This window comes from Saimiri boliviensis, chromosome 11, assembly GCF_048565385.1.
Source record: "Saimiri boliviensis isolate mSaiBol1 chromosome 11, mSaiBol1.pri, whole genome shotgun sequence".
NCBI lineage: Eukaryota > Metazoa > Chordata > Mammalia > Primates > Cebidae > Saimiri > Saimiri boliviensis.
The window spans coordinates 24,054,058-24,072,148 of record NC_133459.1 but is presented as its reverse complement, the minus strand read 5'-3'; the positions used below and the strand labels follow the sequence as shown (position 1 = coordinate 24,072,148).

The 18,091-nt window shown below is 47.3% G+C and overlaps 2 protein-coding genes across 6 annotated transcripts in view; one reads left to right on the top strand and one right to left on the bottom strand.

Moving 5' to 3' along the window:
- AUNIP (aurora kinase A and ninein interacting protein) overlaps positions 1–4,387 on the top strand; it is a 38,209-nt gene extending 33,822 nt beyond the window's left edge. Inside the window, exons 3-4 of one of the 2 annotated variants that reach the window (XM_003934838.3) lie at positions 610–1,431; positions 4,320–4,387. In XM_003934838.3, the coding sequence (XP_003934887.2) occupies positions 610–1,431; positions 4,320–4,387 (890 nt within the window). Of the gene's footprint in view, positions 1–609; positions 3,465–4,319 lie in introns of those variants that run through there. The other variant, XM_039473864.2, reaches the window with a different exon arrangement.
- Positions 3,534–17,065, bottom strand: MTFR1L (mitochondrial fission regulator 1 like). 4 transcript variants are annotated; one of them, XM_039473867.2, is made up of 7 exons: positions 16,993–17,065; positions 14,059–14,168; positions 13,449–13,553; positions 10,669–10,778; positions 10,255–10,466; positions 6,919–7,240; positions 3,534–4,554 (listed from the first exon to the last, which is right to left on the bottom strand). In XM_039473867.2, the coding sequence occupies exons 2-7, from the start codon at positions 14,080–14,082 to the stop codon at positions 4,449–4,451; spliced, it is 879 nt and encodes a 292-aa protein (XP_039329801.1). In that variant the 5' UTR covers positions 14,083–14,168; positions 16,993–17,065; the 3' UTR covers positions 3,534–4,448. The 4 variants fall into 4 exon arrangements, with proteins under 4 accessions (XP_039329801.1, XP_039329803.1, XP_074236400.1 ...); XM_039473869.2 differs by having other exon boundaries at positions 6,919–7,131; XM_074380299.1 differs by lacking the exon at positions 16,993–17,065 and adding an exon at positions 16,613–16,896.
- Between the last annotated feature and the right edge of the window lie 1,026 nt (positions 17,066–18,091).

Sequence of the window (18,091 nt, the reverse complement as noted above, 5' to 3'; positions counted from 1 at the left end):
CAGGCCAAACACTGGCAGTTGTTTTACTATTCTATCTACTGATTGACTTAGCATCCTAACTGTGTCTTCACTCCCTTTCCAATGAAATGCTTGGGAAGTGGAGAACTCGTTTTTCACACTGTCACCAGGTTTCTCAGAGTTGGATGGTTAATGTAATCTTTAAGACCTGACCAAACTAGTATGTGTTTACCATGTTTCTTCAAAGATAATATCTAGGAATGTTTATTTGGCCAGGATTACCATTTAGTAAAAGCCACATTAAATAAAAAACAAAAGCAAAACTGATAGGCCCTATATTAAACCCACAAATGAAAACTCAGCTGGTAAAGTAGGCTGTAGTCTGATTATATGCGATGTTTGACTTTATTAGGTAGGTGATGGGAAGCATTCATGTATTTGAGTAGGGAATTTAGGATCTGATGTTTTAGAGATTATTAAAGAGAAAGTGGCAAGGTTGAAAGCAGGAAGATTAGTTACAAAGTTATGTGAAGAGTCTAAGACTCCTGCACTAGGTAGTAATAGTAGCTAGTATTGATTTCAGAAAAAGCCAAATAAATCCTGCTTAGGGCAGTTTTTCTGCAGAATAATATTTGTTCATTCCTATTTTAGGAAAGACAAATGGTAGTGACCAGAAGAATGTTTCACCTCATATAGAAAGTCAAATTAAAGAGTCCAAGAAAAATGCTACCCAGCTAGACTATCTGATCCCAGGCTTTGCACATGATTGCATGGCATCCCCTTTAGCCACTTCAACCACTGCAGACATCCAGGAAGCTGGACTTTCTCTTCAGTCCCTCCAGACTTCTGGCCACCACAGAATGAAAACCCCATTTTTGACTGAGCTATCTTTGCTCCAGCCTGATACTCTAGACTGTGCTGGAGAGAGTAATACCCCACTGGCTTTATCCTTCACCGAGGACTTGGAAAGTTCTTGTTTGCTGGACCAAAAGGAAGAAAAAGGGGATTCTGCCACGAAAAGGGAATGGCTTCATGGATCTAAGAAAAACTATCAGGGTATGGAGAAACATGCCAAACTATCTGAGGACAAATGCTGTCAGCCCTTAAACAAGACTAAACTGGAAAGAAAGGTATCTGCCAATGAAAACAGGCAGGCCCCTGTCCTTCTTCAAACCTACAGGGAATCCTGGAATGGAGAAAACATAGAATTAGTGAAACAAAGCCCTTGTCCTATTTCTGTGTTTTCCTGGGATAATGAAAAGAATGACAAGGACTCCTGGAGTCAACTTTTCACTGAAGATTCTCAAGGCCAGCAGGTCATTGCCCACAACACTAGAGCTCCTTTTCAAGATGTAACCAATAACTGGAATCGGGACTTAGGGCCGTTTCCTAACAGTCCTTGGGCTCAGTGCCAGGAGGATGGGCCAACTCAAAATCTGAAGCCTGATTTGCTCTTTACCCAGGACTCTGAAGGTAATCAAGTTATCAGGCACCAATTCTAAATGTTTTTATGAAGTTTTGTTTCTAAAAATACCCTGAAATGACAAAGATGTAGGAAACTATAGTTGTGGGTGGAGAGAGGAGTGAGCTTGTTTAGTTGGGAAGGTGGCATAGGATAAAGTTGTCATTACTGAGCATCTTCTGTGTTAAGTGAAGCAGGCAGTACTATTGTTAAGACAGTGGGATTGGCATCATGGCTTTCCCTCAGAAGACAGTGGCTGGTAGATTCCCTGAACGAGTCTATGATGAACACTGAGGCAGCACATTGTGTATTTATCCCTCCATGAAAGCACCTTTTACTCAGCCTGCACAGAGCCATCTCTTTGCCCTTCCAGATCCCTGACTGGGACCTTGCTTATGGATTTGTGAGCTTTCAGTCTCTGGCTGTAATCTTACCCACTTCAACCTAAGCTTGGGATGATTACTCTTGACACCCCCCACCCTGTTTTTTTTTTTTTTTTTTGAGTGATTAGGCAAATCTCCCCACAACCCAGGTGTGGGGAGAAGAGAGGCAGAATGGTGCTAGTTTCTTGTTATTTTATTTTTGTGGTAACTGTACAGCACTTTAAAGTTATATACTTTATGTTTACATATACTTCTTAAGCCTGAGCTGGCCAGGCGCGGTGGCTCACGCCTATAATCCCAGCACTTTGGGAGGCTGAGGTGGGTGGATCGTGAGGTTAGGAGATAGAGATCATCCTGGCCAACATGGTTAAAACCCCGTCTCTATTAAAAATACAAAAATTAGCTCGGCGTGGTGGCGCATGCCTGTAATCCCAGCTACTAGGAAGGATGAAGCAGGAGAATCACTTGAACCCAGGAGGTGGAGGTTGCCGTGAGCCAAGACTGCGCCACTGCACTCCAGCCTGGCGACAGAAGGAGACTGTCTCAAATTTAAAAAAAAAAAAAAAAAAAGCCTGAGTTATATAACAATCTATATGTGACTATGTTACCCTTTTCCCACAAGATAGGATGTGGAATCCCCTTTGTAAAACAATGAATCCAAATAAATGTTTACAAAGTGGCTCTTAAGGTAATTAAACCATTACCAATTTTATTTTTGAAAATGCAGTGTTGTAATAGTATATGCTGTCATTGCCCTGAGTCTGATCTGAACCAGTGTCTAGTTTGACCTGTCTTCTACCCAAGGCATTGTCCTTTGTTGTTAATGTGGTACCTAAGAGGCTTAAACAACCTCTAGGGGACAAATTTGCAGGTTTATGGAACTGCTTTTTTTTTTTTAACTTAAATTTTTTATTTTTTTTAGACATGGTCTCGCTTTGTTGCCCAGGCTGGAGTGCAGTGGCATGAACACGGTTCACTGCATCTTGAACCTCTTGGGCACAAGTGATTCTCCCACCTCAGCCTCTTAAGTAGCTGGGACTATTGGCACATGCCACCATGCCCAGCTAAATTTTAAATTCCTTTGTAGAGATGAGGTCTTGTTGCCCAGGCTGATCTTGAACTCCCAAAGTGCTGTGATTAGAGGTGTGAGCTACTGTACCTGGCCTAATTTAAATGTTAAATTCTACTTTTATCTTGTATGTCATCTCTCAGGTCATTTTCCTGAAAGAACTGCTTTTAAGATTGTGTGGAGCTGAGTGCAGTGGCTCATGTCTGTAATCTCAATGCTCTGGGAGACTAAGGTGGGAGGTCTGTTTGAGGCCAGGAGTTCGAGACCATTCTGGGCCACACAGCAAGACACCATCTCTACAAAAAAATTTTAAAATGTCCTGGGTGTGGTGGTACACACCTGTAGTACCAGAAGGTGGGTGCCTCACTTGAGCCCAGGAGTTTAGAGGCTACAGTTTGCTAATGATCTCACCACTACACTCTGGCCTAGGCATGACAGAGCTAGACCCAGTTTCTAAAAAATGAGTGTAGGGCAAAATCTCTACAGAAAGGGGGAAGAAACCCCCTAGAAGGGCAGGAAAGAGGAGAAGCCAGTAGCCTGTTTTAAGTTCATACACCTTAAAATTAACAATAATCTTATATCCCTGAAGGATACTGGGTAACCGCAACAACTCAAAAGATGGATAACCACAACAACTCAAAAGATGGACACAGTAAAGGCATTCTCTCTCCAATCCTTCCTTTAATGTCAGGTAGTACTTCAACCCAAACACACAAAGTATACATACCATAGAGAAAGGGACCTGAGGGCATCTGAGTCATGCATGGCGTGGTAGGTACAAACCTTGGCCCAACCCAAAGGAGCAGTCAAGGGCCTCGAAGAAAGATGATGGTATGCTCTTTCCCCCTCCTCCTTTCTCTTTCCTACTGGGCTTAAAGTCCATGGAAAAGAACGCTTTTAATCAGTGGAACTGATAAACTGATAAGGCCTCGGGCCCTGGAGGGTAGACTCGGTTGTTCAGTAATATAAAATCTATTTAAGGAAAAAAACAGCCCAGGCTTCCCAGCAATAGACCATGTATCAGCTGGTTCAGCAGCCTGACCTCTGCATCTAGACAAGGAAGTGAGGAGGGTGATTGCTGCGCATTGGTGGTTTATGATGGAGCAGCATAAGATTTTCCGTGCCCTGTGAACATGTATACAAACATAGCCCCTTAACATCAGCCCTGCTCTGCTGCAAGAAAGCTGCTGAGAGTGAGTGACAGCTGGGCACAGTGTCTTGTGAGACCAATTATAGGGTCTAATGCAGTGAAGTAAATCAGTCATTTAGGACTTATTTTCACATAGGGGCAAGGAAAAACCAGAAACAACTTCTCTCTTACCCTTTAAACTGAGACACTTCATTCTGCACAATTACCTGTAACAAATGTCTCAGGTCAAATCACAGGCCTTAGCTTCTGCTAGGGTTTGAAGTCTGGGAAACATACAATCCAGTTCTTCTCTTTCAGTCCAAGCTCTAGCTTGTCAGCAAGATTGTAGAAGATTTCTCCTTGAGAGGCAGAAACATCTGCAGTGAGGAAGGCAGCTATTGAAGGTATTCCAGGAGCATGAGACTGAGTTTGCAGAGCTGAGGGTTATCAGTTTCCTTTTCTACTGATATCTTCTTCCTTTAGAGCAAACTTCCTCCTTAGGACCTCAGAGATAAGCACAGCAGGGTCTTCCTCCTTCAATAAACTCCGGTTCCTAAAGGCACAATAACAGCTTGAGTACTTTTTCCTGGGTAGTGCTGTATATCTTTGAATATATTATCTCATTGAATCCTCAACAATCTTATGCTGTAGGTACTACTACAATTCCCTTTCACAGATACAGAAATTGAAGCATAGGAAGGTTATACAAGTTGCCCAAGGTCCCTAGTCACTCAGCAAGTAAGTAGTGAATCCAGAGTTCAAAACCAAACTAGCTGGTTTCAGATCTCATCTCTTAACTGGAATGCTTTACTAGTTCCTGAAATAGCTATAAGGTGTAGGCAAAGGACCATCAATCTGGAAGAGTTGGCTTCTGGTGGCTAATCTTCTGCTTCTGCCTTCTGGCCCTATGTTTTCACAGTAGCGTTTCCCCAGAGGGTGAGCAGGGGAAGTGACTGATGACTCTTGGCTATTCTGACCCTTAACAGTTCTGGGGAAAAGGTATGTTTGGGATTTCCTACTACCCTGTCTCCCTTTCAGGGGAGATGATATTTTTATAAGAGCCAGAATTAGAGCAAAACATTCACTTAAGAAACTCATGGGAACAAAACCAACTCCAGACTGAAGTCCAAATTATCTGATACATTATATAACAGGGTCCTAGATACCTGGAAATTAGTTGCTTGAAATCCTAGTGAACTTATATACATGTATCCTCATGAAGATGTTTGATTGGTGATTAAGCTAAATAAAAGGGCCAAGACTGACTATCCAACTTTCAAAGCAAAAACAAGACTGCGTTTGGTTGGTGACATTCTTGAACCTTGCTGATTTTGGTACTTTCCCATTCTTATTCACTGACCCAACTCCTGATGTAAGGACACAAGTGGGAGGAGGGGGCTGGCAATAATGGTCTTGAATCTAATTTGGTCCAAAAGGCAAGTAAGAAAAAATTTTGAGAGTCAACCTAGAAAGCATTGTGTTCAGAAGAAAACAGCTCAGAGATGACCAAAAGCAGCAGCAACTGAATTTGGGAATGTAGAAGACCAAAGAGCTACAGGTGAGTATGACCAACCTGACTAGGGCCAGTGAAGGAATGTTAAGGGTGACTTCCCAAATGGGTCAACTGCCAGGAAGCAATGAGAAAGTCACTTAGCTTGACCTAGTTTTCAGAAGAAAATGGGTCCTAGGAGACAAAAAGGGAACCAAGGCAAGTAACTTTCCCTTTAACAAGAACTTTATCAACTCAGGAGACCTCACTTCCAGTCCCTAAAACGGTTTTTCATCTGCATTAACAAATACAACTGGCCAGGTGCAGTGACTCACACCTGTAATCACAGCACTCTGAGAGGCCGAAGTGGGCGGATCACAAAGTCAAGAGATTGAGACCATCCTGGCCAACATGGTGAAACCCCACCTCTAGTAAAAATACAAAAATTAGGCATGGTGGCGTGCGCCTGTAGTCCCAGCTACTCGGGAGGCTGAGGTAGGAGAATTGCTTGAACCCTGGAGGTGGAAGTTGCAGTGAGCCAAGATCATGCCACTGCACTCCAGCTGGGCAACAGAGTGAGACTCCATCTCAAAAAAATAAAAAATAAAAAATAAAATATATCTGCACAACTAGTGCAAGGTCTAGATCTCAAATGCCCAGGAACCTACCTTCAAACCAAGTTCCTCTGGTGTCTGGTGGTCCTGTGCAGCTGTTGAAACCACTATTGAAACTACAATCCACAACTGGAGAAACACTATGCAATGGGGTGACTCCCTGAGGCTTCTCTGCCAGATGAAATTTTTCCCTAAAGTCCCTCATACACCATCAGAAAAACCTAGAGCTCCACTCCTTGGGGTTCTACTTTAGTAAGTTAAAGATGTATTTCTAACAAATCCAAGCAATTCTGATACACAGACAGGTTTAGGAACTCCTGGTGAGTCTCAAAAGCCTTGTTCTCAAATCACTGAATTTGCAGGATTTGCTTGCATAATGGACCACTGTATTTTAAAGCAGAAATCTCCAACTTTATGAAATTCTCCTCCCACCAAAAATGTCTACCAATTTGAGATAAGAAAACAAAACATGTGATGCAACCCATCACTGTGAAGGGTGGAGCATGGAGACATTATCACTAGCAGTATGAGAAATGAAGTGGTAAAAAGCCACCTGAGAACAGAAGTTGGATTAGATGAGCCTTTTTGTAAGATCCTTACTAGCCTAACATTTGGTTTGGGTGACCTAACCCAATAAATGTAAAGTGTTGCTCTTTCCTCAAACTGGGGCCCAAGACACTGGCAAGCAGGTAGTCAGGAAACTTTCTGAATGACATAACATACGGTACGACTAAGAACTTACTATGTAAGTATGTTGCATTAGATCATTGGCCATGGGTAACTCAGAGTAAATAGCGCCTCATCAGATACTTACAGATCTTGGCTCTGTTTCATCCGGTGAAAGTCCTTCAGGATACCCATCATGTCTGCAAAGCTGCTGGCCTTGGACAAAGAGATGCAGTCATCCTCTTCAGACGAACTGCAGGTAGCTTTGTGTTCTGGTTTGCAACATTCAGGGCTGGCAGAACAAAGCAGGGGGACTGATGGAAGCTCAGGAACCTCCACCTCTGTCTCCTCGGTGATGTCACTAATGACAAAGGAAGTTGTAGAGTGGAATGAGGATCCAAAACAAGGTAAGGGAGAAGAGACATTTGAACTTCCTGGAGATAAGAAATCTGGCGTTAATGAAGCCGAAGCTGAAAGAGAAAACAATAGGCATGGATGGATATTGGGGCCAGAACACAGTAGCAACATCTTCTCCCCACAGCCCTGCCTACTGAACAGTCATTTCTTGGGCTGACACCGTGACATTCTGGGAGAGCCAGGACGGTATCTCTGTAGCCAGTGGAGGGTCAGTCCACTATGCTGCTCACTTGGGGGCTCAGAAAGATGTAGAAGCACTGGGCTTTTCCAGTGTTCCAGGAGGGCAGAAAAACCCAGCCCTATAGGCTTTGGCTTTTAAAGCTCCCATTTCCACAACAGGCTGTGGAGTGGTAGCCTTGTTACAGGCCAAAGCAGCAGTGACAGCGCTAAGGACTGAATTTGTCCTTTTCTCTAACTAGGCTAGTGCTTTTGACTATGCTCCTTTGAATCTTACTATCTATGAACTAGAAGACATGTTCTCAGCAAAACTAGAACGGTGACAGACCTCCCAACCTTCCCAAATTTCAGTGAAGAGAATTTCCTCAATTTCTACAAAACACTAAAAATATTTTAAAACCACTAAATATACTAAAAACTATGTTTCTAAAAAAAGTTACTTCTGCTTGTCTCTCATATGACACAGAAGTAGCCAAGAAATGTAAATGGAAAGTTTCAGTGCAATTCTTGCATAAAACTTCCATGTAATGAAATTAAATACATGAAGATTTCAAAGAATACCATGATTTTCATGTGTTCTACCAACTGGTAAGTTTTGGAGCGATGACTGAGTCAATGCAGAGTGAAAAAATGAGGATGGGAGGAATATGAGGATAAGCCCTGAGCATTTTGGGACACATTGACCCGTTGGCTGTCCATGCCTCTGGTCAAGGCAGGCTTCCCATCCATTTCCAGTGGTTCTGCCTTAACTGCAGATAGAAAGCTGGAGGGTTGGGTTACAGGGCTTGTCTGCATAATGGACCCTTTTTTTTTTTTTTTTTTGAGACAGAATCTCACTCTGTCGCCCAGGCTGGAGTGCAGTGGTACAGCCTCAGCTCACTGCAACCTCCCCCTCTCAGGTTCAAGTGAGTCTTGTGCCTCAGCCTCCCAATCAGCTGGGACTAATTTTTGTATTTTTTGTAGAGACGGGGTTTCACCATGTTGGCCAGGCTGGTTTTGGACTCCTAACCTCAGGTGATCCACCTGCCTCACCCTTTTAAAGTACTGGGATTACAGGCATGAGGCACTGTGCCCCGCCACTGTGTTTTAAGGCTGAAATCTCCAACTTTATGAAACTTTCTTCCCACCAAAAAAGCCCACCAATTTGAGATAAGAAAACATAACAAAACATAATGTCATGCAACTCCCCACTCTGCAGGGTGGGCCTTGGGGACACTGTCAGTAGCAGTATAATTGAAGTGGTAAAGCCACTTGTGATCCCTGGTAGAAACAAGGAAAGCAAAGATAGGTGCTTAAAAAGGTTAAGTCTCAGTGGTGGTGGGGGGAATGTTTATTTCTGGTATTGAAAGGGAAGGCCAGGCGTGGTGGTTTATTCCTGTAATCCTAGCATTTTGGAAGGCTGAGGCAGGTGGATTGCCTGAGCTCAGGAGTTCAACACCAGCCTGGGCAATGACGAAACCCTATCTCTACTAAAAGTACAAAAAATTAGCTGGATGTGGTAGCGTGTGCCTGTAATTCCAGCTACTCAGGAGGCTGAGGCACAAGAATTACTTGAACCCAGTAGGTTAGGGTTGCAGTGAGCCAAGATCACGCCACTGTACTCCAACCTGGATGACAGAATGAGACTGTTTCAAAAAAAAAAAAAAAAAAAAAAAAAAACAGAAAAGTCGGCTGGATGCAGTGGTTCATGCCTATAATCCTAGCACTTTGGAAGGCCAAGGCGGGTGGATTGCTTGAGGCCAGGAGTTCAAGACCAGCCTGGCCAATATGGTGAAACCCCATCTCTACTAAAAATACAAAAAGTGGCCGGGTGTGGTGGTGCACACCTGTAATTCCAGCTACTCAGGAGGCCGAGGCATGAGAATTGCTTGAGTCTGGGAGGCAGAGGTTGCAGTGAGCCAACACCGCACTCTAGCGTGGGTGACAGAGTGAGGCCCAAGATGGTGTCCCCGAAAAAAGGAAAGCCGGCTGGGCTTGGTGGTTCATGCCTATAATCCCAGCACTCTGAGAGGCCAAGGTGGGTGGGTCATCTGAGGTCAGGAGTATAAGACCAGCCTGGCCAACATGGTGAAACCCATCTCTACTAAAAATACAAAAATTAGCCAAGCCTGGTAGTGTACCCCTATAGTCCCAGCTACTCAGGAGGCTGAGGTAGGAGAACCGCTTTAACCCGGGAGGTGAAGGTTGCAGTGACCCGAGATTGTGCCACTGCACTCCAGCCTGGGTGACACAGCAAGATATTAAAAAGAAAAAAAGGGCCGGGCGCCGTGGCTCACGCCTGTAATCCCGGCACTTTGGAAGATTGAGGCGGGCGGATCACGACGTCAAGAGATCAAGACTATCCTGGCCAACATGGTGAAACACCGTCTCTACGAAAAATACAAAAATTAGCTGGGCATGGTGGTGTATGCCTGTAGTTCCAGCTAGCTACTTGGGAGGCTGAGGCAGGAGAATTGCTTGAACCTGGGAGGCGGAGGTTGTAGTGAGCCAAAATCCCTCCACTGCACTCCAGCCTGGCGCCTGGTGACAAAGCAAGACTCTGTCTCAAAAAAAAAAAAAAAAAAAAAAAAAAAGGCAACTGTGGGCTTATGTAAGATGTGATCTTAAAGACACTTGGAAGAGGGTGTCAGTTTTTGTGGCTAAGGGAAGGACTCTGCCTGGGGTCACAAATTAAGTGAAGATTTTGTTCCTAACCAAACCATTCGGCCCAAAATGGCTGGTAGAACCATCTAAGAGGCACTATAGGCTAGCCAGTCGTCAGTACAACACAGAGCCTGGAACCTAAGTACCTCCAAACCAAGGACTACCATTTTCTTTACCCATATCCTGCCCAAGAGCCAGGGAAAATGAACAGCCTGTTATGTTCTGGTCCTGGCACAGGGGTTCCTACCTGTATCAGCTGCCACTATCTTTGCAATCTGGCTGCGCAAGTGGCTCAGCTCATCCTGCAGCTCAGTGGTACGGCTTAGGGCTGGCAGAGCTGGCTTCTTCAGGGCCAGAAGCCTCTCCTCGGACCCACGCAGGTTGGGCACTGAGGCATTGCGCTGCATGACAATCAGAGGGCTGGGTTTCCAGGTGTGCCTCAGGGGGCGCGTATCACTCCTGGACCAGGAAAAACCAAGTAGGTCAGTTAGAGACAGCTGGCCAGTGTGCTCCTAAAATTCCTTCCCCCAAGCCTATAAGAGTAGCACAGTAAGGTTCTGCTCCCTTCTTTGAGCCCACAGTTCTCATTCCTCTCTCCTTGCTGCCTGCCACCTCTACTAAAACATTCCCCATTCCCCAGACCAGCTACTGCCTCAACTACCTGACCCGGGCATATGTCTCCTCTTCATCCGCAGCAATCCAGGCGATGTCTGCCAGGGTAGGGACTGGGGGCACATCTCTCAAACACAGGTCAGAGATGTTGGGCAGGGTCTATGGGGAAGCAAATTTTATCAATATTTACTGATGCTATGATAAGCCCATCAAAAACTGCACAACACACAGAGGGGTACCTAATCCAACACTGGGTGTCAGGAATGCTTCCTAGAGGGAACAGAAAGAAGAAGGTGCCTGGTCAGAAGCACTGAATAAAGGCCAGATGCTGGTCAGGCATGGTGGGTCACGCCTCTAATCCCAGCACTTTGGGAGGCTGAGGCAGGCAGAATGCTTCAGACCAAGAGTTTGGGATCAGCCCGGGCAACACGGCAAAACTCAACCTCTACCAAAAAATACAAAAATTAGCTACAAAAAATACACCTGTAGTTCCAGCTACTCAGGAGGCTGAGGTGGGAGGATGGCTTGAACCTGGGAGGCAGAGGTTACACTGAGCTGAGATTCTACCACTGCACTCTAGCCTGGATGACAGAACCAGACTCTGTCTCAAAACAAAAAAAGAGGTGAGATGCATGAGAGGAGAGTCTGTGGGATTGCAAACAGTTCTGTGTCTTCAATGGGATAGGCTTGAGTCACCTTTTAATAGAGATGGCTACTATCTAAAACCATTGTGCCCTCTCGTGAAAATACAAGGTCATTAACAAGCTGTTATACCAACAGAAAATTTTTCCTGACTAGCTCTTTATAATCCTGTGTAGCTAATTGAGATCTACATTGTTACAGCAATGCTGTGTCAAACAAACCTGATAATTTGAATAGATTTAAATACAAAGAAACAATTATACAAAAGGAACCTGATAGGATTTTTTTTTTTTTTTTTTAAAGATGGGGTTTCACCATGATGGCCAGGCTGGTCTTGAACTCCTGACTTCAGGTGATCCACCCACCTCGGCCTCCCAAAGTGTTAGGATTACAGGTGTGAGCCACCGCGCCCGGCCAGGATTTCTTAAAATAGCTCCTCAACCCAAATAAGCAACAACCAAAGAGAGAATAAAGATGTTGAGTAAAGTGAAAAGTTACAATTCAATCATGTTGACTGTAATTACAAAATAAAAAACATTCATCTAGAAAAAGAGAGGGCTACACTAAGACATTGTTACGGTATTATTACTGTGTAATTATAGGTTATTTTCATTTTCCTTTTCATTTAATATTTTCATATGCTTAAATTATAAAAATGGTAAGAGTCCCTTAAATAATACTTAAGGTAATATAATATTAAATGCATATCTACACACCAGTAAAATTCAACTGTTTCTGCCACAAATTATTTGGTATGGTAGGTAGATCCAGGATTGATAGCGCCTGCATTTAGATAGGAAACCTGGGACTCACAGGAGTTAGGTGATACTCCAAGGTCACACACGGAGGACTTCCACTGACCCAGGAACTGGTGCTAACATAGGGGAGGCCTCCATTTGTTTTCCTGATTAGTGCTGAATGCTCCTTTGCTCTTGGCAATTAAATGAGTAAACACATATAAAGTATTCAGCCAGTGCCTGACACATAGCAGTGTGCTCAGTAAATGTTAGCTAGTATTACTAATACTACTCACATATATTCCTGCTCTATGAGAGCCTGTGCCCTTGACTGTCTCTGCCCAGCATCTGGCCAAAGAACTAATGAGGGTATAGCCAAGTGTGGGAGCAGCCTCCGTGGAGTCAGCCACACTCCCCACCTTTTTTTTTTTTTTTTTTTTTTTGATAATTCTGAGGCAGCTAGGAACACTTCCTGCCCAGGACCTTTAGGCAATTACGGATAGCTGGCAATCTGAATAATGGGACAGCTTTTCTTGCCCCCTACCCCCCCGCCAACACACGTCCATTCCTGACCCTAATGCCAATGCTGACACCTCTTCTAATTCCAGATCCAGTTCCTACAAAGACTTTGCTGTTCAGCATCTTTTATACAGATTTGGCTCCTTCATTTCTATTTCTACCTGGCCCCACATCCTTTTATGCACATATTTCTATCTCCTCTGTGTGGGTAGAAAGCAGAAGTATTTTGCGTCCCAGCTCCCCAAATGTACACATCTGAACCATACAGTCTAGAGCTGCTGCTCAACCATTAGTTCCTTGAGGGAACCAGCTGGGACTAATAAATGCTACTTAGCTTTCTACCACAGAAGGGAGCTCATTCCTGGACTAGGCAGGAATCTCTGCTGCAGCGTGGGTGCTAAAGGATCTCTAGACACAGAGGTAAGACTGAAGTACCCCAGTAAAGGATGCCCAGATTGGCCAGAAAGAGCAGGCTGAGGAATTATGGCCTCAGAGAAACACTAAAAATAGTGGCGCTGGGCATGGTGGCTTGTGTCCATAATCCCAGCTACTAGGGAGGCTGAGGCAGGAGAACTGCTTGAGCCCAGGAGTTTAAGGCCTAGCCCAGGCAACATAGCGAGACCTCATCTCAAAAAGTAATAAATAAAAATACTGGCTACATAGCCATTAGGGCTGGTGAAGAAAAGCAGAGTTCACTCAAGCATCACAACGCTCAGTGTCCCATGGGGACCTGCCAGGTTCCTTGTGGTCACAGGTTTGTATGCAATCAGGAAGGCACAGTGACCAGGATCTATTATAAGCACTTAGTAAATATTTCATAACAAAATGAAAAGTGACCAGGAAACAACCTACTTTGACAGTACCAAGGGATTTGGGGCACAGAAGCAGCACTCTCTGAGCCTCTACTCTCCTGCCCTTCCAACATACTTACCTCAAAGGATGCCCGAGGACATGGCTTCAAGGGCAGGTTGGTCCCAATTCTTCTCACTACACTTCGAGCAGCCCCATGTGGCTTGTTTTGCCAGATTGGGATGGTCTAGAGCAAAGAGAGACAGAGAGCCACAACCTCAGAGACTGAGTCCGTCTACTGTCCCTGTCCTCTCCTCTCTAGCAGGGAGACCAAATTCCACAATCCTAGGTACAGGGCAGTTTCTAGGGGGTAAATCAACTCAACTATAGTGAGGGCAGGTTCCCCAGTTGCCAGCCTAACCCTGGCTAGCCACCCAAGGGGATACCTGCTGCTGCTCAGACAGTGTTGGGAGGGACAGTGAAGGGGAGAGGAAGTAGCTGGGTGTAGCGATAATCCAGGCTTTCCTTCCCTCCCTCTGTACAGAAAGGCAAACATAGACACTGACTTCTGAAGTGCCCCAGAATCATAACTGGTTCTTAAGGGGAGGGAGTGAAAAGGTGGCCTTGTTCCAATTCCAGGCTTCTGGAGAAAGGAGGACTCAACTGGAGAGTATCAGAACCTTATAGAGTACTTCAGCAGGCCCAGCACCCAACCGTCCCCACCATACCCCTGCCCTAGGAATGCCCCTTACCACAGTGGCTTCCATTCCTGACATTTGGACCAGCTCCTGCACTTGAAGGACAAGGCAGCCACAGGGCAGCTCCGGAAGGTGGGAGGCGTAACTCCTTCATATCAGGCCATCTGGAGGAACACCAGATTTCCCTCTTGTGAAACAACCCCCACAGTGAGAACTCAATGGTCACCACACCAGCCACACAAAACCAGGCCCTGCAGAGCCATGACTAACACCAAGGCTTCTCTGATGTTTCACAGGGGAGAAAACCAGCCCAAGAGGCTGCCCTCACCCAACACTTCTCTAAGTCCAGACTCTTAAAGGTTCTGTTCAAGACTGGCCTAGTGAGCTTGGCAAACCCAGGAGCCTTCCTAGGATCTAAGGTTTCCTGAGGCAAAATTTCTTTATTTTTTATTTTTATTTTTTTAAAGATGGGGTTTCACCATGTTGGTCGGGCTGGTCTTGAACTCCCAACCTCAGGTGATCCGCCCACCTTGGCCTCCAAAGTGCTTGGATTACAGGCGTGAGCCACCAAGCCTGGCTGAGGCAAAACTTCTAAAGATGTAAATGGAACCCTTTGGTAGCTACAAACGCCATAGAGCCAAACTGCAGGTCCTATCCAAGCCCAGGATTCATTCTGGAAAATGAGATGTAAAAGCACTGCTGGGCTCTTCCTTGCAAGGGGAGAGATCAGAGAGGACAGGAGAACAAACAGCAGCTCACGCCAGTCTCAGTCTCCTGAGCTACAGACAAAAAGAGCCAAAAAGGTTTATCCTAGCTCAGCCACCTTCTGGCTTTGTAGCTACAGGCAAATTATTTAGCTTTTCTGAACGCTGGCTTTTCTATCTGGAAAAGGGGATAAGAAAAGCTGCCACTGGAGGCTACCTTAAGGGTCAATGAGTGAAAGGTTTTTGAGTGCTTAATGAACTGTTATGACGCAGATAGCTGAGATGACATCTGACTGCTCTTCACAGCAGTCCTTGCATGGTGAGCAGATGCAATCAGTGTGCCTGTTCATTCACTTGTTCATCAAACACCAACAGTAACCACTTGTGCCAGGCCCTGTGCTGGGCACCATAGGGGCTATGGAAGGAGTAAGACAGAGTCATACTCCCAAGGAACTCACTGTCCAGCAGAGTGATAGGACATGAATACATACTTCTAGCAAAAGCTAAATATCACTAGGCAGGTAGCCAGATGAGGTCAGAGCTCCGGCCCTAGTGCTCTGTAATGAGTTTCCAGGGAGCAGGAAAAGAAGACAAAACAGCAAGAGCACAGGAAAGTGAAGTATATGTGAAGAGGGGCAGAGTATGATAAAGCTACAAAAGTAGGGGTCAAGTCATGAGGCCCGGATGAGAAGTCACTGGGGAACCCTGGACAGGCTCTGAACGGGGGGACAGACTAGATTGACAAAGCAGCTCTTTCTGGAGACCTCCCGTGAAGGGTCTTCTACCCTTGGGAGAGGAGGTATCACTCACTTTACGACACACATGGGGAAAGAGGGAAAGGCACTTCCCTCAGTTCACTCAGTGGTCATGCCAGTGGAAAGCACCCAAAGCCTCGTCCAGGTCCTGCCATCTCCTGCGTGGGCTCCATCTCGGCTCAGTTCAATTTTTTTAAAGAGTCCTTCTGTGTGCCAGGCTCTGTGCTGAATGTCAGTGCCGGCCACAAACTGCACTAACAGTACGTCTCTGTGTTCCTCACTTTCCTCTTCGACCTTATCTCCAAAGACCTAGCTGGGCCTAAATCTCACAGCCAGAGGAATCCTTCCCAAACACACTGTTAATCACATGGCTAGTCCGTTTACAACTGGCTTACTAGAGCCAACAGGATAAAACCCACAATCAGGCCCAAACTCATCTTTGTCTGCCCTTTCCAGACCACACTCACTGAGCACCAAGGCCTGCACACTTCGCGGCCAGCCCTCCTGCTCTCCCCCTTGCTCTCCAGCCACACTGATGCTCAGTCCCCAACACCCCACCTCTGAGCCCTGCATCAAATACCAGCCCCCCTTCGCCGAGCTCATTCTTCATTATGCCTCAGAGCTCAGCTCAAGCATCACGTCCCTTCCCTGCGACAGGGTCAGGTCCTTTCCTGTGCGCCCCGAGCACCCTGCCTGTCCCTCGGAGTGCTCGCAAGAGGAACTGGAAAACTGTGATCCCCGCGCACAGCATGGTGTCTGCCTAGGACACAGCAAGCGCTTCAACGCGCTGAAATAAAAGAATCAAGGGGAACACCAACTCAGATGACACCCCCGCCCCCGAGTGTCACTGGCTAGATCTTCCCCCGGTTCGCCGGCTGCACCGGTGGGTCTTGCCATCTCTGCCCCGCAGCCCTCCTGGGGCCGCCGTTGCTGTCTGAGGACAGACGCCCCTCTCAGGAGAGCCGGAGCTCCCCCAGCGCAGGGCCCCGCTCCGCACTCCTGGTCCCGGGCGTCCCCACGGAGGCCTCCGTGCTCGGTGAAACTTTGCCGCGCACGGCAGCGGCCAGAGACCCGCGCGGATCCCGTCTCCACGCGGCCCGGCCCAGGGCGCGCCGCCCCCCCACCCCCACCCGCGGCAGCTGCCCTGACCTGGGCCAAGGTCGGCCAAGTCCCCGCCGCCTGCCCAGAGGCCCTCGGACCCACAGGCCCGGAACCTGAGTGCGCGGGAGCCTCCGAGCTGCGGCCAGGTCTCAAAATGAGCGGCGGGGCAGCCCGGCCCGTCAAGCAGAGAGGCCGAAAGTAGAAGCCTCACGTCTGGCTCGGTCACTGTTTGGTGCGAGACTTCGACAAGCAACTACCCTTCAGGGACTCAGTTTCCCTCGCGGCCAAGTGAGGGGAACAGCAGCGGCTCCCGCGAGAACTCGCGCGGGAACAGGAGAAGCGGGCTCCACACAGCACCTGGCACGCAGACTACTAACCGGCAGGAAGGCCGCGCTCCCGCCTCCGCGCCACCCTAGAACCTTTCCTACCTCTGCCTCCGGCTCCGGGACTCACCTCACGTCCCCTCCTTCCACCGTGGGCAGCCCAGCCTCCACCGCGCTCACTTCCGCTGACCCGCCCCCCGGAAGCGATCCTCCGCAGCTGCGCACCGAGCCGCGCCTCCGCGCACCCCCGGGAGGCGGGTCCAGCCCGGGGGCGAGGCGAGCGCGGCCCCTGAGTGGGCGGGGCGCTGGCGGCCGCACGCTCAGATCCCGCGGAGGCCACGCCCCGCAGAGGTTTGCGCCCCCGGGAAGAGTTGGTGGCCTTTGGAGATCCCGGGGCCCGATTCGTCGCGTCCCCCACGTTTAGCCCCCATCCGACTTGACATCTGGAAGCCGAGGGCTGACTGTCTTGCTCGACCCCTAAAATATGCGGTGTATGCTGCTTCTACCCCTAGGGCAAACTTCAGAATCCCCACCCTGGCGCTCAAGCCCTGGGCCCCTTCCCAGCTCATCTTGCAGAGGCAAGACTCTCTGCAAAGCCTCTCTCCAGCAAGAATGGGGAGAATGGGCCGAATGGGCCTTTTTTCTCCTCTGACTCCTGCTCTCCAGCACTTTGCAGCTTTCTTCTATTTTAGCCTCCCCCCGCCCTACCCCCGAAACACGCTATATTCAGTGAGTTCGCTCATTAGATGGGTACCATGCTCAAGATCCCAGCGGCGCTGTAGGAAGAGCCACATTCCTTCCAGGCTCACTAACCCACTCCCTCTTTGCGCTCCTGCCCTCACTGTCCTGGTCTGTGGCATTCAGTTCCCGGGTCACATTTCTCCCTCTGCCTTCAGAACAGCCTCAGGCTGTGTCTGGCTCCCACGCTGCGGTTTCTTGGTCCCAAAGCCTGCTATGCTCTCTGCCAGAGACAGAGCTGGTTTCATGGGTGAACGGGCCCCATTCTCAGAACTCTGTACTTGGTTTAGTACTCTGCTGTTGTCCTCTTGTAATGATTAATTTTCTAACTGTGCTCTGCAAATGATGTTACTGGTCCTAGTAAGAGACCTCAGAGGTCATCCATTCTGATCTCCACCATATTTAAAATGCTGAAGATTGACCAGCCCTCCTTCCAGGATGGCACACTGTGTTTTAATCATTACCT